General features: G+C 39.3%; 1 protein-coding gene across 2 annotated transcripts in view; it reads left to right on the plus strand.

The window, feature by feature from the left end:
• Positions 1 to 22,802, plus strand: part of LOC124621986 (katanin p60 ATPase-containing subunit A-like 2) — a 193,512-nt gene that overhangs the window by 70,636 nt on the left and 100,074 nt on the right. For both annotated transcript variants that reach the window (XM_047147527.1, XM_047147526.1), the window contains exon 2: positions 8,618 to 8,695. In XM_047147527.1, the coding sequence (XP_047003483.1) occupies positions 8,639 to 8,695 (57 nt within the window). In that variant the 5' untranslated portion in view covers positions 8,618 to 8,638. The remainder of the gene's footprint in view (positions 1 to 8,617; positions 8,696 to 22,802) is intronic.

Here is a 22,802-nt window from a genome sequence, read left to right on the forward strand (position 1 = left end):
TATTTTCTTGTACAGGGAACCTTCAATATGTAGCATTATAAATATGGACTATTCACTGAATAGGAAGCTAGTTTACATTCAAAAGCAGAAATATTAAGACTGAAGAATGAATAAGGAGAAAGTTGTCTGTTTGTCCTAGATCTGACTATCCTACTTTGCACACACTGTACAAAATATTTGCTTGTCTACCTGTGTCTATTGCTACAGTAGAAAGAAGTTTTTCAACATTGCAGCATACAAAGACATGGCTGAGGTTGACAATGAAGGAGGATCAACTTAATGGCTTAGCTCTGTTGAACACTCACCCTGACATTGATTGTCCTATTGATGTTGTAATTAACCAACTTGCCAGGAATAATAGGTGCATAGAATTCATCATTTAAGATAGAGAACCACAATTGTAACTTTTTTTATATCTTAAGATGGGATTGTTTTGTATATGTGTATAATCAGTTTAAATAAAACTTCCTTAAACTTGATTATTTTTTATCACAGTAAAAGTAAAGGTAGCGCAAGATATCTTTAGTGCCCCCTCCTTGAGGTTTTTCTGTATCTGCCACTGGCCATGGGGAAGTGTGTTGGGACCCTTGCTGTTCATTTTGTACATTAATGATCTTGCAGATAATATTAATAGTAAAATCAGGCTTTTTGCAGTGGTGCAGTAATCTGTAAGAGAAGATGGATAAATGTTCAGTCAGATCATGATAAGATTTCAACATGGTGCAGAGATTGCAACTTGCTCTAAATGTTAAGGAATGTAAAATTTTGCACTTCACAAAAAAAAACATTGTAGTATCCTATGATGATAATATCAATGAGTCACTGTTGGAATTGGCCAGCTCATACAAATACCTGGGCATAACACTTTATAGGGATATGATCGCAAAGGTTCAGTCATGGGTAAAGCAGATGGTAGACTTAAGTTTATTGGTAGATTGCTGGGTAAATTCAATCAGTCTACAAAAGAGATTGCTTACAAATCACTTATGTGACTGGCTCTAGAATATTGCTCAAGTGTGTGGGAGTCATACCAGAAAGGACTAACAGGGGATATTGAACATATACAGAGAAGGGCAGCACAAATGGTCACAGGTTTGTTTAATCCATGAGAGAGTGTCAGTGTCACAGTGATAATGAAGCAACCAAACTGGCAGACTCTTGAAGCCAGATGTAAACTATCCCGAGAAAATCTATTAACAATGTTTCAAGAACTGGCATTAAATGGTTACTCTACGGATATACTACAGTCCCCTATGTATTGCTCACATAGGGATCATTAGGATAAGATTGGAATTATTGTTGCTCACACAGAAGCATTCAAACAACCACTCTTCCTGCACTCCATATGTGAATGTACAATGGGACGTACCCACTGTCATGCATGTCACGGTGATTTGCAGAGTATAGAATAGATGTAGATTAAAACATTTCATACATTTTATTGCTATATTGCTATTATTATTAAAATCATGGGCATATGTGATGTTTTAAAAGAGTGGGTGTGGAGAGAGGGAAGTGTGTGTGTGTGTGTGTGTGTGTGTGTGTGTGTGTGTGTGTGTGTGTGTGTGTTCGTAAACATTCCTGCTGGTGCCCAGTTTCTCTTTATTTTGGTCACAGTCTAATGGTCTATGTGAACCTGTGAAGCACCTTGTTTGCACTTGTTTTCTTACAGAGTCGTATGTTGGTGGAAGTCAAGCACCTGTTGCACACCTACCAGCTGTATGTGAGTTATCACTACAGTAGGTTACCATCTTGTACAGTTTCCAGCTGCTGGCCAGGTCTGTTTGGGACATAGGCTTCTCCGATGTGTTCTATCTTCCCTTCATCTCTCCATCTTCAACTAGTTCTTGTCTTCTCCGCCCTTTTTCATGCAGTTCCTTACTCCTTTCAGCCACCTGTCTCTTTGCCTTTTCTTGGTCTTTCTTCTTTCCTTTAGCTCATATATCTCTCTAGATATCACTCCTCTTCTCCTCTGCTCACTTAACATATCATCTAAGCTTTGACTTCTCTGTCCTGTCCTGTAATGGTTCTCCCTCCACTAATTTCCTGATCCTTTCATTCCTTATCCTGTCCATCTTTATCACTTCAACACTATTTCTCAAGAATTCCATACCATTAGCTTGTATTTTTCTTCTCTATCTTACTTTCATTACTCAAGCCCTCAAGGCATATGCCAGAACTGAAATGTAGTATGCCTGATATATAATGTTTTTGTAGTTTTAGTGACATTCTTATTCCATATCAGTCTGATAATATACTCCTGGGATGCATCTGGTTGTTTCCCCAGCAAATCAGTAGTAGATAATCCCTCTGCTTTCAAGAATGAAAGAAGCCTCAGAAAGATTTAGTAAATACTAAGCATTATTGAAAAATATCACTTAACTGTATTGATAAAAATATTGCACACAACAAATTAAATGTATCATTCTAATAAGTAAATAACAAATTGTATAAACTTTATAAAAAATTCAAATAAAACAAAATCTTTGTCTGATTGTTTATGGCAGCTACCTTAAATTAGTTATAGTATGACGTACAAAAAAGAAAAGATTTTATTTGCTCATCATAATTTATTAGTAGTGCACAAATAACTAATCAGGAATGAAAGATGAAGGGCTGTAACTACAAGTTGAAAAAATATTGCTTTCCAGCAATTGTGCTTTTAGTACAATTTCTATTGATTATGACATTACAATCAAGAGAATTACCTTGGGCAATGCAGCTGATGACCACTGACAGAGCACGTTTTTCTTTACCTGAGATGAAGACAGTAAAGCTTACTTTGGGCAAAACAATAAAAAAACTCCTGTAATATTATTAATTAGCTGCAGGAGGCTTGGCCTTGTACTCTCTTTTATTTATGAACCAGTTTGTACCAACTGAAAATTGTGAGCAGCAGAAGTATTGGCAAGTAAAATACATATCACAAAAAGTGCAGACAACAGTTTCTATTACAAGGGGATCAAATTTTATAAAAACTTCTAACAAATTTAAAAAGTTTGAGTGGAAGCTGCTTTGAAATTGCATTCAAGCAGTTCTTATTGACAAATGATGTTTTTATAGTATTAAAGAATTCCTTTCAGAGGAATATGATACTTTCATTTGTACATATAGTACTTGCATCTATCAGTAATCAAGCTATATAATTTTTATCTTTATTGTTTGTAAGTTATGAGAGGAGGTGTAAAATACATACACAGTCAAAAACAAATTCTTGTATTTGTCTACAGAGAGTCAATAAATAAATGTTCCATGTACCTTTATTGCTTGCTTCCTCCAGCACTGTATCTTGCACCAGTCAGTCAGCAGATATTAGAAGCCTTTGATCACATAACATATTTGCTCCAGCACCCACTCAGTGACCTGTAAGAGCCTACAATACCAAGCAAGATCTTCACTGTTGGACATGGGCAAGCTGTATAGGCACCTGTTGTGTGAAGCAAGTGTACTGTTGCCACGTAAACCATCTTATTGTTAGACATCTGTTCAGTGTCATCTTTTCTTTATGAAGCTACTTGGACAAAATGATGCAGTGAAAGTGTGCATTTACTGCCACGGGCAGAGGGAAAGGCTTTTTCTCACAAACAGAAGATGAGAACACAAGGGGTAACATAACTCTTGTATCTTGCCTGGTTCATTCTTAAACTATTTTTCTTACCCCTTTATTTTTTCCCCCCATCTCTATGCCTATGGTCTTGGCAGGGGTCTACCTCACACCTACAAAGTACACCTGTGGTGCAGACACAATTATATCTAATACTGATGATATGTTGGTAATGGTATCTGTGTATTACACATGGAAACTTGAAGTAAGTGCAAACTATATCCTCCTACTCACACTGTAATGGTACAGGAGTAACTATTTAACAATAGATGGAAATAAAAATACATTTGTGTTGTCTAAAGACATATTTTCCCTAAACCAGAATCCAGTACATAAGCTATAAAACAATCTAAATACTCAGAGTCCTGTTTGCAGGTATTTAGGAGTTTTTGTTGACAATAGAAGATATTTTTGACACACATAGATACAGTTTGCCCAAAACACTTAAAATCAAGCATAAAATTGCTTTCATCAGCACTGAAGTCTACAACTTACACCTGGAGGTTGTGAGATTCTACTGCTACACAGTGCTGATTTCTGTTATGGAATTTGCAGCAATAGCTTGGATGTACCACTCTGTATAGTACAGTGTAGAACCATCTTAAGCTGCATGTGGTGAGAAATTCTTCCCAGGTCAATAAGAGATCAAATGTAATGAGATATCTCAAACAAAATGATGATCTACTAACTGGCATGAATTCCAAAACTATCAGTCATGTGAAACCCAACTTTGGTTGCATGACATCCTGAAAGCCATGGATCAAGGTGATTAAGTAGATGCAGTATTTCTGAAATGCATTTGACTCAGTAGTGTAGCTACACTTATTATTGGAAGTACAGGTGTGAGGTAACAAGCAAAATTTGTGACTTTATTGAGGATTTCTTGGTTGGGACGATGCAGTGTGTTATCTTTAATGGAGAGACACTGACAGATGTAGAATTACTTTCAGGTGTGCCCCAGGGAATTGTGTTGCTGCCCTTGTTGTATATTAGTGAACTGCAGACATTGTTAATAGATAAAAAATCTACCTATCAAGTGGCAGCAGTAGAACACATATACAAGGTTTTAAGGTTGCTAGCTTTCAGAGCCATGGCTCCTTCATTTCACAGAAACATTGAAGGAGAAGGAAGAGAGGTGAAGGAAAAGGACTGGTGAGGTGTATGAAACTGGGTAGAGTTTGGAAAAGTTGCCCAGAACTGCTGGTCAGGAGAGACTTACTGGACAGGATGAGAAGATTTCTCATCCCATCCAGTAAGTCTCCCCTGACCTGGGGTTCTGGGAAACTTTACCCCTTTTCTCAAAATTCACCAGTCCATTTCCTTTACCCTTCTTCCTTCTGCTTCAGCCCTTCAGCCAGAAGAAGCAGCCACTAGCTCTGAAAGCTTGCAAATCTTAATACTTCTTATATTGAGTTCTATTGGTGCCACTTGGTGAGTAGACTTTTTATCTGTCCAATTACGTTCTATTTTCAAAAACTGATCATTTTTGTTAATTGTAACTTTAGATATTTTGCATGTGATGCAGTATTATACAACAAAGTACTTTAATAAGATTTCAGAGTGGTGCAAAGCTTGATAACTTGCTTTAAATGTTCAGAAATGTAAAAGTGTGCACTTCACAAAATGAAAAAATATAGTATCCTATGACTACAGTGTTAACAAATCATAATTTGAATTGTTCCTGGCTGTAACAATTTGTAGGGATGTGAAATGAGACAATCAAAGATGCTTAGTTGTAGGTAAAGCAGGTGGCAAATTTCTGTTCACTAATAGAATACTAGGGAAATGCAGTCAGTCTATGAAGGAGATTCGTTACAAATCACTTGTGTGACTTGTGCTAGAATGTTGCTCAAGTGTGTGGGACTTACACCAAAAAGGATTAACTGTTGTGTCTGACTTCTTGGACACGGACATGGCTAGTAATAAGACATTTAATTAAAATACCGAGTAAGTAATATTTTATTAATCACTACAAACTTATCTTTGTTGCCAGACTCAGCTGTAGCTATGAAACTGCACTTGTGGACTTCTGGTTCAGAACACACTAAATGAGCCATGATTACTGAGTGGTATTTCTTCTAGCACTGTGTATGTGAATTGCACAGCAATGAGCCTGAATAACTGGTTCAATGAGAAATATCACAGGCCATGGACCTCAAAATGCTTCACAGAGTATGGATGTAGATCTAGGTGTACTACACCAGTACAGACTCTCCACACCATTCTTACAATATATGTCACTGACGTCACAGAAGGATATCAAATTGTAAGATATTGGTCATAGCAAGGTAAGATAAAGTATGAGAGATAATTATTAGCAAGTTATGGCCTCAAAACTGGGGTCTTTATGAGATGTAGTAGGATTTGGAAAGTGGAAATACCAGGGGCTATATTCACAGTCTCCTTCCAGACATGAGAAAGAGACTACAAATGAATCACATCTACCATAGCAGAGATATGGTTCATTTTATAACAATACATAGGCTGTATCTCATTTGCAAGGAGCAGAAAGTAGATCATTAGCCTTGTCTGAATATCAGGCTCTCTTGAGCATCTGGTTTCCAGATACACGCTCCAAGAGGAATCTAGAACACATGACTCTCTTCAGGGTGAGACACAGTTTTTAGAAAGCTATTTCAAATTTAAAAAAAGAAAAAAACGAACTATGGAACTGATGAGGGTGGTGAAAAATGTTTTTTGGGTAGTTTATGTAATTCAAAATATTTATTGAACATTCAGTATTTTCTATACAATTGGCCTCATCAAAAAATACAGTGGAGTCAAGAATCAGTTTAATAGTATAGTAATTAACATGCATAGACACAGAAAATAAAATACTTACACAACAATTCAAGGAACTTTTGTATCAGTTATGAAAAATACATCTTACAATGATTAATTTCTAAGAATACTTTCTGTGGCTTGAATTCATTGCACCTTATTTGTACTCTCTTGTGTTTATTTGATGGTACTGAATGAACTGTGAGTGGCAACTTGTTAAAAATTTTTATTACTTGCTTGTGGTTATAATGGATGAGGAATTCTTGAAGCAGAAAAATGAACCAGATAGCTGTTCCTAGTAGCATGTACAGTTACATCATATTTCATGGCAAATTTTTCCATATTTTCTGTTTTGGTGCCTCTGCCTTTTAACTTGGCATCTGCGACATGTGGCCAAGGAAATGGAAAGTGGTCATTGCAGTCTGATGCAAGAAGCTATAGGGAGCCAAGCTTATGTAATGGAAAGTTCAGTTCTGGCACAAGAGCAGAGCTAATTACCACACATCAAGCATCAAAGCAGCTGCCAGGGCTGGAATATTGGTGACACAGCAAAGTGCAGGGGTCACACTGTTACAGTGATGATCTGGGTTACCTCGTGTCCAGATGTGGCTCTGTATTGCTCCTTTGGCATGTGTGAGAAAGAATGGTGTACTATAATAATAGGGATGAAACGAGCAACCATAAGTATTGTGTATTCTAGCTATGCAGCACCTGTCACTATCTGCAATCAGCTCTGAGATGTACTCCACACCAGTGATCAACCTCAGGGTCACCCAACTTACTGCTATTAGATGTCATCTGTAGTAACTGCAGTACCACAGGCTACACCTAGCCCTGATTGTGCTGGGAACTGAGTTGGTGCCTTCCAGTGCTGGCTGACTTCTACCAACTTCAGGGTACTTATCCGGGGGTCCGAGGTTTACATCTACGTCTTACTCCCTGCTGAGCCACCACCTGCCCTGTGCACACACACTTTGCTGCTACAGGCTTGCATTGGCAAGTCACTGTTGCTGCATCTTATGCTGGGATCCTTGGATCACCTTAACATAGATGAGTGCTTCTTGCACTGAAATATGCATCTGCATCAACAGTGGTACCAACTTACTATGAAGTGTGCTGTCACCACTTGCTGGCCTCCTGCCTGGGACTGATAAGTCATTACATTCACCATGGTGCTGACATCATAGCTTCATCACCATTACCATCTGCCTGGTATGGCAACTCTGTGCACTGGCCACATGCCTACATGCACATCACTGACAAGGGTCAGCCTGCATCCCCACACACTGCCTGTAGCAAGAAAGCATTTTGACTGATATACTGAAAGCAGTGAATAAATATTTTTTTCATAATGTGGGGCCACAGTCATAATATATTTCTCTAAAGTCAGTACCGCCATTAGACTGTTGTTTATTTACAGTGTTACATTTACACTTAAACAATCATGATTTCACCTTCAAGGTGCCATTATCAAAAGTTTTAAGTGTTATAAATTGCCTAAGGTGGCATACTGTCATATTAGAATACACTATTAGACACATTGTCTAAGAGTCGATATTTCTGGCAGAGCCTACTGCTTTGTTTCATTACTGAGTACACCATCTTGAATTACTGTTTTTCACTGCTTCTATGACTTTGAGACGGTTGTCTACCTGGATCTAGAACCTGCTGCCCTGCCAACCTTCCTGCCTTGTCATCACGACCTGCAACAAGATAAACATACATTGTAGCCAGCCTGACCCCATTGCACTGTATACATTAAAGAATCAAATATATATATGAACTAGGTGCTACCACTCCGGTGAGACGTTTGAAGAGTTTCTCGCAGGATTGTCTGGTTGCTAATTCTAATATACTTTTAATTGGATTCTGCTGCCATCTGGAAATAAACTAATTTACCCTTATTATTGCTGTGCACTGTAGATAAGAATGATAAAAGCAACTGAGTGGTGCAGCAGTTCCTTGATAGACATTCATGATGATTTTTCTTTGTGTTAGTGAAGATCTCTTCAGTTCCCTTTCTGTCTGTCCATGTAACCTTTATGGCCCTTTTCCAGTTCCATTCTTCCAAGACCTGGAGTCATTTTCTCTCTTGCTACCATATTATGAAAGTTTCAACATTCTGTTTCCTGATGCTTAAACTAATATTACTTTGAATCACTTACTGGTGTGGAGGGCATTAAAATCACAAAATAATTTCTTTACCTGAAACTATATTTTTCTTTTTTCCAGGGAGAAGAACTTCAATCCATAATGTCTTTTGAGATAGCCTACAGTAGCTCAAAAGTAAACCATTGTGCAAGAATTGCAGTAAGTATTGATAAACCTGATCCAAAGTCCAATTGAAGATTTTTTTAACATCTGTAACCATTTACGTTCCATTTGAAACATTAATTATTGCAGCTGTGTCTCATTAGTCTACGAGGGCTATCCATGAAGTACATTACGTTTTGGAATTAAAAATAAATAAAGTATTGGAATTTTTTTTTATTATATACAGATGAAAGCCACACTTAAATACTACTTTTCTACATAGTTGCCATTTAAATTAAGGCACTTATCGTAGCGATGGATGAGCTTGGAAATTCCTTCATCATAAAATTCGGCCGCCTGCGCCTTCAACCATGTAATGACTGTCTTTTGGGACAGAAAAGGTGTGATTTTTGTGGATTTCCTGGAAAGAGGCACTACAATAAACTCTCAAAGGTATTGCCAAACTCTGCACAACCTCAGAAGAGCAATACAAAACAAGCAAAGGGGAAAGTTGGGCTCAAAGATCTTGCTGATTCACGACAACGCCTGGGCCCACATGGCAAATGCCGCTCGTGAAGTTCTTGAATCTTTTAAGTGGGTGTTGTTTCCTCATCCGCCGTACAGTCCTGACCTGGCACTGAGTGACTTCCACTTACTCCCAGCAATGAAGAAGTGGTTGGCTATGCAGCATTTTGATGATGACGCACAGCTTCAAGAAGAGGTAGCCATGTGGTTGAAGGTGCAGGCGGCCGAATTTTACGATGAAGGAATTTCCAAGCTCGTCCATCGCTACGATAAGTGCCTTAATTTAAATGGCAACTATGTAGAAAAGTAGTATTTAAGTGTGGCTTTCATCTGTATATAATAAAAAAAATTCCAATACTTTATTTATTTATAATTCCAAAATGAAATGTACTTTGTGGATAGCCCTCGTATTCTGCTACAAGTGCCTTCAGCTTTTGGATTATATAACTATCAGTACAAGTTGAAAGCTCTGCTAAGGCAGTCAGTGTTTTGTGCATTTCATTAATTACACATCATACAGACTGTTTGAAAATTATATCAAAAAGTTTAAAGTGTTGTGCTAGGTACAAGAAACAACATATTTAAAACAGAAACTTATAGAAGCCTCAGCCAGTGACACCACAAAGTGATGAAAATGTAGGAACCAGCACCTGCAAACACACCATCCAAGCAGCACTTACTGTGGTCTTCACCACTGGACACTTCAGCTTTGAGGAATATGACAGTTTTCTTTTATGTAAAGAAAATTAGACAAAAAATAGAAGGAAAGATTGATTATCTACTATGATAAAAAAAAGGCGTGTAACAAGTGGAAATTTAGGAAGTGTTTTATTTACATATCTTGGGCATTGCCCAAAATGCCAGACACCTTTGTACCATAGACTGATATATATGGCTAAAAATACCTTATATGGGGGAAATGCTTTACAAGATATGTGAATAATCAGTGTATATCAAGTCCAGTTTCATAAATCACAATCTTAAAATATCCCCAGAGAAAGTTGGGCAGCAGATTTCATTCAAGTGGTTGACGTGATAGTAGACTTTGAGTTCCTATATTTTCTTGGTTATTCTCTGTCTCTTTTCCACCAGAAATATTTGTAAGAATTTATCCCAAGAAAGGAGTAATACAACTACCTTATTTCCAGCTATGTAGGAAGCCACATTTCTTCACTCATCGGTTCTGGGATCTCTCTGTTTTTCTCTGTCTCTCTCTCTAATTTTGTGAACAACACTAATATACGTATTTTCTTGTCAATATGATGAGCTACCTTTCTTCACTATTGGTCCAGCTTTCACTTCAACACAAGTAGTACATATATGTGAACGACAGTTACGCATGCCTTTATGTTAACTGGCTTGCTTATCACAAGATTTTTAGCATCCTGGAAGGAATTTTCACAGGTACATTTAAGTATGATGTCTCAAAAAATGATGTTTCTTAATTAGCAAAATTGATTCAGGCATTCATTTTGGAGTTTACTATTTTTAAATTTTTGTTAGTTTGGTACAATCTCTTGCCTGCTATGAGGGCTATCCACAAAGTACATTATGTTTTGGAATTAAAAATAAATAAAGTATTGGAATTTTTTTTTATTATATACAGGGGGAAAGCCACACTTAAATACTACTTTTCTACATAGTTGCCATTTAAATTAAGGCACTTATCGTAGCAATGGATGAGCTTGGAAATTCCTTCATCGTAAAACTCGGCCGCCTGCACCTTCAACCACATGGTTACCTCTTCTTGAAGCTGTGCGTCATCATCAAAACGCTGCATAGCCAACCACTTCTTCATTGCTGGGAGTAAGTGAAAGTCGCTCAGTGCCAGGTCAGGACTGTACGGCGGATGAAGAAACAACAATACCTTTGAGAGTTTATTGTAGTGCCTCTTTCCAGGAAATCCAAAAAAATCACACCTTTTCTGTCCCAAAGACAGTCGCCATCACCTTCCTTGCCGACATTGTCTGCATGCATTTCTTGGGTTTTTGGGGGGAATTTGTGTGCCCCCACTGCATGGACTGCAATTTTGTCTCACAGTTCATGCTTAACCCATGTTTTGTCACCAGTAATGATGCGATTGAGTAATGAGTCGCCATCTCTCTCGTAAGCATCCAAAAACGTTAATGCTGCAGCCATTCGCTGATTTTTGTGAATCTCTGTCAAGATTTTTGGTATCCATCTTGCACAAAACTTGTGGTAACCAAGGTTTTTGGTAATGATTTCATGCAACAAACTTCGTGAAATTTGTGGAAAACTCATAGAGAGTTCCATTACTGTGAAATTACGGTTTTCACGAACCACGGCATCAACTTTTTCGACAAGTTCGGCAGTCACTATGCTGGGTCTTCCACTTTGCTCTTCGTCGTGAATGTTAGTTTGGCCATTTTTAAATTTTATGACCCATTGACGCACTCCACCTTCAGAGATTATGTTGTCCCCATACACTTCACAAAGCTGCCGATAGATTTTTATCAGTGTACAGTTTTTTGCAGTCAGAAACCTTATTACAGCACGCACTTCACACTTCATGGCATTTTCAATTAATGCTGACATTTCAAACTGTCACAGTAACTCAACAGAGTACAGCACGAACCTCTCACTAGCACGGCAGGATGCCGACTGAGCGGCGGAATGCCATAACACCAAGATGGCCGTGCTAGCCCCGCCCCTAACGGACACAAACGAAAACATAATGTACTTTGTGGATAGCCCTCGTATTAACAGTTGCAATTTATAGACATGTATTTATCATTTAAAATATAGTACATTTCATTTGGTTGCACTGTTACACCCAAATTCTGTTCTGAATGAATGTATGATAGTTTCTTAATTACATCAGTTTTTAACTTAATTTGGAAGGAGCTTCTTGAGTCATTAAGCTTCTAGGACATTTTTTATTCATTAATTTGTTCACACTTTGTGTTCAGCACATTTCATCATGGTGGAGAATACTCAAGGATGTAAAATGGACACAGAATTCCTCCTTTAGGATAGAGAGCAATGTTAAGATCAATTAACAGAGAAATTCAACTCTAATAACTAGATTAAGAATTCATATATCTAAATACAAAGATGATGTGACTTACCAAACAAAAGTGCTGGCATGTTGATAGACACACGAACAAACACAAACATACACACGAAATTCAAGCTTTCGCAACCAACGGTTGCTTCATCAGGAAAGAGGGAAGGAGAGGGAAAGACGAAAGGATGTGGGTTTTAAGGGAGAGGGTAAGGAGTCATTCCAGTCCCGGGAGTGGAAAGACTTACCTTAGGGGGAAAAAAGGACAGGTATACACTCGCACACACACACACATATCCATCCGCACATACACAGACACAAGCAGATGTATTTTCTTGTCAATATGATGAGCTACCTTTCTTCACTATTAGTCCAGCTCTCATATCAACACAAGTAGTACATATATGTGAACGACAGTTACGCATGCCTTTATGTTAACTGGCTTGATTATCACAATATTTTTAGTATCCTGGAAGGAATTTTCACAAGTACATTTATGTATGATGTCTCAAAAAATGATGTTTCTTAATTAGCAAAATTGACTCAGGCATTCATTTTGGAGTTTACTATTTTTAAATTTTCGTTAGTTTGCTACAATCTCTTGCCTGCTATGAACAGTTGCAATATATAGACATGTATTCTTCATTTAAAATATAGTACATTTCATTTGGTTGCATGGTTACACCCCTATTCTGCTTGTGCTCTGTGTATGTGTGGATGGATATGTGTGTGAGTGCGAGTGTATACCTGTCCTTTTTTCCCTCTAAGGTAAGTCTTTCCGCTCCCGGGATTGGAATGACTCCTTACCCTCTCCCTTAAAACCCACATCCTTTCGTCTTTCCCTCTCCTTCCATCTTTCCTGATGAAGCAACCGTTGGTTGCGAAAGCTTGAATTTTGTGTGTATGTTTGTGTGTCTATCAACATGCCAGCACTTTCGTTTGGTAAGTCACATCATCTTTGTTTTTAGATATATTTTTCCCATATGGAATGTTTCCCTCTGTTATATTCATAGATTAAGAATTCTTTTGATAGGAAGTATGCAGCAAGTTATCTTGGATGGAAAGTCATTAACAGTTGTTGTAGTTACATGGGGTTTGCCCCATAAATGTGTGTTGGGATTCTTGCTGTTCATGTTGAATATTGACTACTTTTCCCAGATGATGCAGTTATCTACAGTAAAGTGCTTTCTGAAAGAAGCCACACAGATATTCAGTCAGATCTTGATAGTGTTTCAAAGTGGTGCAAAGGCTGTGAAGTTACTTTAAAAGTTCACAAATGTGAAACTCTAAACTTCACAAAATGAAGAATTGTAGTAATCTATGACTATAATATCAATGAGGCACAGCTGAAGTCACTCAAGTCATACAAATACCCAAGTGTAACACTTTGCTGGGATATGAGATGGAATGACCACATAGACTGAGTCAGAGGTAAAGGAAGTAGTAGGTATCAGTTTATTGGGGGTATACTAGCAAAATGCAATCAGTCTACAAACAAGACTGCATACAAATCACTTGTATGACCCATACAAGATATTGATAAAATGTGTCAGACTTGTGTCACATAGGACTGACAGGGGATATTGAATGTATACAAAGAAGGGCAGTATGAATGACATAGATTTGTTTGACTTGTGGCAAAGTGTTGCAGGAATGCTAAATAAACTGAACTGGCAGACTCATGAAGGTAATGTAAATTATCCTGAGAAAGCTGACTTACAGAGTGTCAAGAATGGCTTTAAATAATGACTCTAGGAAAGTACTACAACCTTACATATAGAGATTGTACAGACAAGATTAGATTAACTACAGTATGCATGGAGGAATTTAAACAATTCATTCTTCCCATGCTGTATGTGAGTGGAATGAGAAAAAGCCCTATAATTGATAAAATACAAAGTAGCCTCTGCCATGCACTTCACAGTGGTTTGCAGAGTACAGCTCTAGATGAAGATTTTATGAACTATATCTGTAGGTTACATCAATAATGAAGCACCATAAAGGGTATGTGGCTTATTTTATTTATCAAAGACACTTTCCTCCTCTGTTAACACACTGACTATAATATCACTGAAGCATATTTTGAATTAGTCAACTCATACAAATACCTAGGTGTAATAATTTGTGTACATACAAAATGCAATGATCATGCGGCAGCCACACCACACAAATACGTGAAGGACAAAACAGTGGCACAACTGACACAAGCAAATGGAGCTCAACATTTGTGCAGCTCATGTATGTAGCTTTCCTATGCATTGCACATCAGCCTGCATGGGACAAAGTGGGCGGACAGTGAGAGTTGGTCACGAGGTGTGACACACGCCTCTGATCTTTCTCACTATGGACCACATGGGTTGAGTTAATGTGACTCCCCACAAACATGTACACGAAGTCTTGCACATTTGCTCATATCATGACATCCATACATTTGTTTTGCAGTGCTTTCCCTCCATGCCACAAAAGTCATGACTTTCCATGAGTCATGCCGAAAACGGAACTTTCAGAGACGTTGCCTTTATCTCGCGTGGTCCATGCACTCACATCACAGCTCATCACCAGTGTGTGTACACTCCAGGATCAGTGATCAAGCCATACTGCCAGTCCAACATGCCTATATGGAGGGACATTAAGGATAAACAGTGTTTGTACCATCTTACAATGCATGGAAAAATAAATATGTATCACCAACAAAAGTGATTCTCATCATTTCTTGTCACCAAACCTCTTGCTTGAGCATAATGCATGGGTGCAGCAGTAAAGCCAGTTCACAGCAAGTTTATGACTGTAAGTGATGATAATGCATGGAAGCCGTGCAGCTGCAAACAGCCCAGGAAAATTTTGGTGCGCAAAGCCCTGCCACACCAAAATCTCTTACAATTGTTGGAGTGCCTGCAAGCACTGGACAGGTGCTGGTCAGACTACCTTCCTTACAGCTCTGTGACCCTGTAATGTTGTTCAGTCTATTGGAGGTGGTCTTTGTGAGCAACCATAGAATCTGTGACCTTGTAAAATTTGGGCACGTAGTGAGCCAGCTCGACCAAAACTACATGGCTGAAGTCCAGGATAAAATCACTGCCCTGCTGACACAGTTATTACAAAAATGCCCCAAGGAAAGCTGATCCATGGATCTCATCATCTGATGAACAATGTGTGCACCAACTGCTGTGGCAAGAGGAATGCTGTGACTGGAGGCCTTCACATTTCCCGCACCATCTGTGGAGCCTCATGCAGTCTGACACAGTGCCAGACTTGCTGTTATGCACAGTCTTTGTGGGCAGCCTCCCAGTTCAGGTGCAGGCAGTGAAAGCAACACAGACAGAAATGCTGCTGGACATTGTTATAAACTTGGCCAGCTGGGTGCATGATGCATTGATGACGGCACCTAGCACCATGGCCATGGCAGCTTATGAAACCATTCCTCCACCTCTGTGGTGGCATGTGCTTCCTATGTAGCCACCACCTCAGATGCTGACCTGCACCAGTTAGTGCACAACTTGGCCGCATAGGTGTGGCAACTCTCACCACACAAGTTGACCAGTTGGTGCATTCACAGGCAGAGGGCAGCAGGCACCACAGTGGCAGCTGATCCACCCACTGCCAAACTGGCTCATGCAGCCTGCAACCCAGCGCCAGACATTTTAATGGTACTCCATGGGCAGCAGAACAGATGGTGAATAACTTCTGCTGGTACCATATGTGCTTTGGCAATGATACGATGAAGTGTCATTCTCCCTGCACACACCCAAATGCCAACTGCAACTGGTCCTAGGCACACCTGGCTGTAATTCAGTATCACAAAGTTTCTTCATAGCAGAACAGATGGGTGCCATGAAGTATCTTGTTGACATGGGTTTGGACCTTTTAATATTCCCCTGTTCTATGTTAGAAGACTGCAGGCAGGCTCTCACAGTGGTAAACAATTCAGCCACTGAAACTTAGGGCACACACAACCCCAATTTAGACTTAGGACTATGCGGCACATTCTCATGGACATTTACTGTGGCCAATGTTAGTGAGCTGATCCTGCATGCGGACTTTCTCGGGGACTACAGGCTGCTAGCCAACATCACAAATGGCCAGTGTACTGAGGTGACAACAAATTTAAAGATAGCAGGACAGTACCAGCAGGCAGCATTATACAGATATGGCTGCCAAGAAAGGGGAGGAAGCCATTGTGCACTCCATGTACATATCCGGTGGAGTAATTCCAGATGTGGAAGAGGTCCTCCTGGATGCATGAAGAGCACTGGGTGCAGTCAACTGCAGGTGGTGGCTCACGTCAGTACCTATGATGTGTGTCACTTTGGATCAGAAGAGATTCTCTCTGGTTTTGAGTGGCTAACAGAAGTGGTAAAGGCTGCCTGTCTTGCTTGTGAGATGAAAGCGGAGCTGACCATTTGCAGCATAGTTGACAGGACTGATTGCGGACCTCTGGTACAGAGCCAAGTGGAGGGTCTGAATCAGAGGCTCAGATGGTTCTGTGACCATGCAGGCTGCAGATTCCTTGACTTGCGCTAAAGGGTGGTTAGGTTTCGGGTTCCGCTGAATAGGTCAGGAGTCTGCTGTATGCAGGAGGTGGCTACATGGGTAGCAGGGGCTATGTGATACGGACTGGTCGGCTTTTTAAGTTAGAGGGTCTCGGGAAAGCATGAAAAGTACTTCAGTCACAAAGGGTGCAGGCTAAACATGGGAGGAATGTAGATACAGGAACCATTGGTATAACAGTTGTAAATTGTCGTAGCTGTCTTGGAAAAATACCAGAGCTCCAATCACTAATAGAAAGCACTGATGCTCAAATCATTACAGGCACTGAAAGCTGGCTGAAACTGGAGATGAATTCAGCCAAAATTCTTGTGAAGAACCTAACGGTGTTCCGAAAAGATAGGCTAAACATGGTTGGCATGTTTGTTGCAGTTAGATGTAGTTTATCTTGTCGGAAAATTGAAGTAGATAGTTCCTGTGAGTTAGTATGGGCAGAAGGCATTCTTGGCAACTGGAATAAATTAATAATATTATGAGAAGGAAAGTTGCTGCTCACCATATAGCAGAGATGCTGAGTCACAGATAGGCAAAACAATAAAACTTTCACTCTTAAAGCTTTCAGCCAAAGGCCTTTGTCATCAATAAACACACATATGCAAACACACACACGCACACTCATTCAAATGCAACTCACACACATTTCCACTGGCAGTGTGGTTTCAATTGCCTGAGACTGTATCGTGTGTGTGAGTTCATGAGCCCACACGTATAGTACACAGTTGCAAAAACACACTTGACCTCTTAGCAACAAACAATCCTGAGTTAATAATGAGCATCAAAATGGATACAGGGATTAGTGAACACAGAGTTGTAGCCAGACTGAATATTGTAACCCCCAAATCCTCCAAAAATAAGCAAAAAATATACCTATTCAAAAATGCAGATAAAAATTCACTTGACACCTTCCTGAGAGACAATCTTCATTCCTTCCAAATTAATAATATAAGTGTAGACCAGATGTGGCTTGAATTCAAAGAAATAGTATCAGCAGCAATTGAGAGATTTATACCAAATAAATTAACAAACAACAGAGCTGATCCTCCTTGGTACACAGAATGGGTGAGAACACTGTTGCAGAAACAACGAAACAAACATGCCAAATTTAAACAGCGCAAAATCCCCAAGATTGGCTGTCTCTTACAGAAACTTGAAATTTAGCATGGACTTCAATGTGAGATACTTATAATAGTTTCCATGGTGAAGCTTTGTCTCGAAACCTGGCAGAAAATTCAAAGAGATTCTGGTTGTATGTGAAGTATGCTAGTGGCAAGACACAATCAGTGCCTTCTCTGTGTGATAGCAATGGAGATACTATCGAAGACTGTGCTGCCAAAACAGAGTTACTGAACATAGCCTTCTAAAATGCTTCCACAAAAGAAGCTGAAGTAAATATTCCAGAATTTGAATCAAGAACAGCTGTCAACATGAGTAACATAGAAGTAAATAACCTCAGAGTAGTGTAGCGACTAAAATCACTTAATAAAAGTGAGTCTTCTGGTCCAGCCTGTATACCAGTTAGATTCCTTTCAGAGTATGCTGATGCACAAGCTACACACTTAACAATCATGTAAAACCATTCGCTCAACGAAAGATCCATATCCAAAGACGGGAAAGTTGCACAGGTCTCACCAATATTCAAGAAAGGTAGTAGGAGTAATCCATTAAATTACATGCCCATATAATTAATGTTGATATGCAGCAAGATTTTAGAACATATATTGTGTTTGAACATTATGAGTTACCTCAAAGAAAGCGGTTGAATTGTGAACTGTGTTTTATTCATCTCATGACGTACTTTTGTAATCCATTTGGTTTGCATACAGGAGACATGTCAAAAATTTATAATACAGCTACAATGATTTTTACATTAACAAGTAATAGCACTACAATAAATAATAACACTATAAGGATATTTCTTGTATCCAGCTCAAATTTCCAGCTTGTCCTGCATGAATTCACCCACTCAGTAATAACACTTCAGTGTCAGAACCTCATGTAGCTTTCTTTAAGAGAACCTAAATTCATCTGCATCAACTTGTTGCCTTTTAATTTGTTACAAATTTTCATTCCCATGTATTGAGGTCCCTGGGCATACAGTCTGAGGTCGTGGGTGGAGAGCATAAAATTTTCTGTGTGGTATCATGTGAATGGACAAAATGGTTTCCCTCAAATAATTCATGTCTGATGTACAAAAACGTGATAATCTCATGTCAGTATAAGGATGGCAGAGTTAATATTTTAAGTTTTCTAAATAATGGTTGACATGTTTCTTTGTGTTTTGCAGTGCACATATTTCGAATGATTTTTTTTTCTGTATTTTTAGTATCCACACTATGTTTGTTGAGTTACCCCAAGAAACAATACCACACCTTATAATGTATTCAAAGTAGCTTGTATATGCCACTTTTCATGTGTCCATGTCAGTTGCAGTTGATAATATTTGCACTGCAAATGCAAAGCTGCTCAGATTGTTTGCGAGGTATTCAATGTGTGCCTGCCAGCTCAAATTTTTATCTACATTTAAACCTAAGAATTTGACTGAATCAACTTCTTCTATATCTTGATTGTGTACAATCTTAATTTGGTTTAGAACTGCAACATGTGAGTCTTAGATATGTTTAGATTCAACCCATTTAGCTGACGTCAAGTTTCTAAGGTACTGAGAGTTCCGATCACAGATTTATTTAATGGTAAGTCATAAATATAGAAGAGAAATAGGACTGGGCCTAATATGGAGCCTTGTGGAACACCCTGAGCTTTTTTTTTCCAGTCAGAAAAATAATATGCACCATTTGAAGAGATGCTAACTATTTGCTTTCTGTTTGATAAGTAGGATTGAAGCCAGTCTAGTGCACTGCTGCTAATACCATACTTTTCAAGTTTGTAAACAAGCAATGCATGGTTTACAGAATCAAACCCCTTTGTGAGGTTGCAGAAAATTCCTGCCACCCTATTTCTCTTGTCTAATGATGTGCTTATTTTCTCAATGAAACTGTTTACTGCATCTATGGTGTTTTTCCCCTGCTGAAAACCAAATTGGTTGTTTAGAATAACAAATATTTTGCAATGAAGTTTCAGATCTGTGCAACAGAAAGTTATTGACACATAGTCAACGCAGATTTAGAAAACATCATTCTTGTGAAACACACTAGTTCTTTACTCGCATGAAGTGTTGAGAGCTATTGACAAGAGATTTCAGATTTATTCCATATTTCTGGGTTTCTGGAAGGCTTTTGACAGTGTACCACAAAAGCGGCTTGTAGTGAAATTGCATGCTTATGGAATATCATGTCAGTTATGTGATTGGGTTAGTGATTTCTTGTCAGAGAGGTCACAGTTTGGAGTAATTGATGAAAAGTCATCAAGTAAAACAGAAGTGATTTTTGTGTTTCTCCAAGGTAGTGTTATAGGCCCTTTGCTGTTCCTTCTCTATATAAACGATTTGAGAGACAATCTGAGCAGCCATCTCAGGTTGTTTGCAGATGATGCTGAGGTTTATCAACTAATAAAGTCATCAGAAGATAAAAACAAATTGCAGAACAATTTAGAAAAGATATCTGTGTAGTGCAAATATTGGCAATCGACCCTAAATAAGGAAAAGTGTCAAGTCATTCACAGGAGTGCTAAAAGGAATCCTTAAACTTCAGTTACACAATAAATCAGTCAAATCTAAAGACCATAAATTCAACTAAATACCTAGGAATTACAATTACGAACAACTGAATTTGGAAGGAGCACATGGAAATTGTTGTGGGGAAGGCCAACCAAAGACTGTGTTTTATTGGCAAGGCACTTAGAAAATGTAACGTATCAACTAAAGAGACTGCCTACACTATGCTTGTCCATCCTCTTTTAGAATACTGCTACACAGTGTGGGATCCTTACCAGATAGGATTGATGGAGTACATCAAAAAAGTTCAAAGAGGGGCAGCACGTTTTATACTATTGTGAAATAGGGGAGAGAGTGTCACTGAGATGATACAGGATTTGGGGTGAACATCACTAAAAATATTTTGTTGACACTGACCTATATAGGGAGAAATGATTACCATGATAAACTAAGGGAAATCAGAGCTTGAACAGAAAGATATAGGTGTTCATTCCTTTCACACTCTATACGAGATTGGGACAATAGAGAATTGTGAAGGTCATTCGATGAACCATCTGACAGGCACCTGCTTGGCTGATGGACTGTAGAACTTTAAATATTCAATGGTGTATCACATAACAACCATGCCCAGCCATTCCACATCATGCTGCCCACATTGACATGCACCCAATACACTTGTGGCAGCAAAGGCAGAGTTTGAGGCCATTCTGTGGTAAGGCATCATTTGACCACAAAGCAGCCCATAGACATCAGTGTTACATTTAGTCGCCAAAAAAAAAGACAATTTGTAACAGCCATGTTGGGACTATTCCACCTTCATTTCATGAATGATGCAGGACTCATAACCTGTCCCACACCTTCAAGACTTTAGTCACACCTTAGTGGGCTGTATAGTACTTAGCAAGATTGATTGAGCAAAGGTACACACCCAAATTACCATTGTGCCTAAAGACATTGAGAAATCAGATATCGTAATGCCCTTTGTGGTTTTTGAAACACTATCTGTGACGTTCGGCCTTCAGAATGCTGCCCATACCTGGGAGCAGTTCCTGGATGGCATCTTGTTATGATTGCTGATGATCTAGTCTACTGCAGGTCACTTGAGCTCTACCACTGCCACCCAACGTCTGTCTTTCAGTGCCTTAGTGAATCGTTATCAGTCCAGTGATGCGTGCATTTGCTGTGATGGAATTCGAGTTCCTTGGCCTTTTAATTATTCCCACAGGATCAATGCCACTACTTTAGAATGTAAAAGCAATTCTGAAGATGCCGAATCCACAGAAGCACAAAGAATTATGCCGTTACATGGGCATGTTAAAGCTCTGTCGCTGCTATCTGCCCAATGCTGCCGCCATGCAAGAACCCATGACTAAGGCACTACATAGTCCCCACTCAAAAGAAAACACTCCTGTGAACTGTTTGGATGTACTGAAGCAGAGCTTCATTGACTCAAAATGGAAACTCGTGGAAGCAATGCTGCTGGCGCACCCAGTACATGACGCGTACTTAGCTGTAGTGTTGGATGCCAGCCAGACTTCCATCGGCTCGGCCTTGCAACAGTACATCGGCAGAAGCTGGCAGCTGCTTGATTTTCTTTCTGAGAAGCTATCTGAGTCCCAACATGCTTGGAGCACCTATGACTGAGAGTTGCTTGTGGCATATACAGTAGTGACATATTTCCGCCCATTGGTAGAAGCCTGACAATTTGTCATTTTCACTGACCACAAACCGATTACTCACATGCTTCAGAACAATCACTCTAAATGATCAACGTGCAAACTCTAGCCATTAGAGTACATATTGCAGTTTACTGCTGAGATCCACCATATTTTGGGGATGGACAATATACACTGAAGAGCCAAAGAAACTGGTACAGCAGGGCTGTCCATAAATCGGTAAGTGTACAAGGAGGTGAAGATCTCTCATTCCAGATGTGCTCAATAATGTTCATGTCTGGGGAGTTTGGAGGACAGCGGAAGTATTGAAACTCAGAAGAGTGCTCCTGGAGCCACTGTGTAGCAATTCTGGACATTTGGGGTGTCACATTGTACTGCTGGAATTGCCCAAGTCTGTCGTAATGCACAATGGAGATGAGTGGGCGCAGGTGATCAGACAGGGTGCTTACATACATGTCACCTGTCTGAGGTGTATCTAGATGTATCAGGGGTCCCATATCACTCCAACTGCACGTGCCCAACACCATTACAGAGCCTCCACCAGCTTGAACAGTCCACTGCTGATGTGCAGGGTCCATGGATTCATGAGGTTGTCTCCATACCCACGTCCATCTGCTCGATAGAATTTGAAGCATGACTCATCTACCCATAACATGTTTCCAGTCATCAACAGTCCAATGTCAGTGTTGATACACCCAGGAAAGGCATAAAGCTTTGTGTCATGCAGTCATCAAGGCCACATGAGTGGGCCTTCAGCTCTGAAAGTCCATATTGATGATTTTC

The sequence above is a fragment of the Schistocerca americana genome, chromosome 7 (genome assembly GCF_021461395.2).
Source record: "Schistocerca americana isolate TAMUIC-IGC-003095 chromosome 7, iqSchAmer2.1, whole genome shotgun sequence".
NCBI lineage: Eukaryota > Metazoa > Arthropoda > Insecta > Orthoptera > Acrididae > Schistocerca > Schistocerca americana.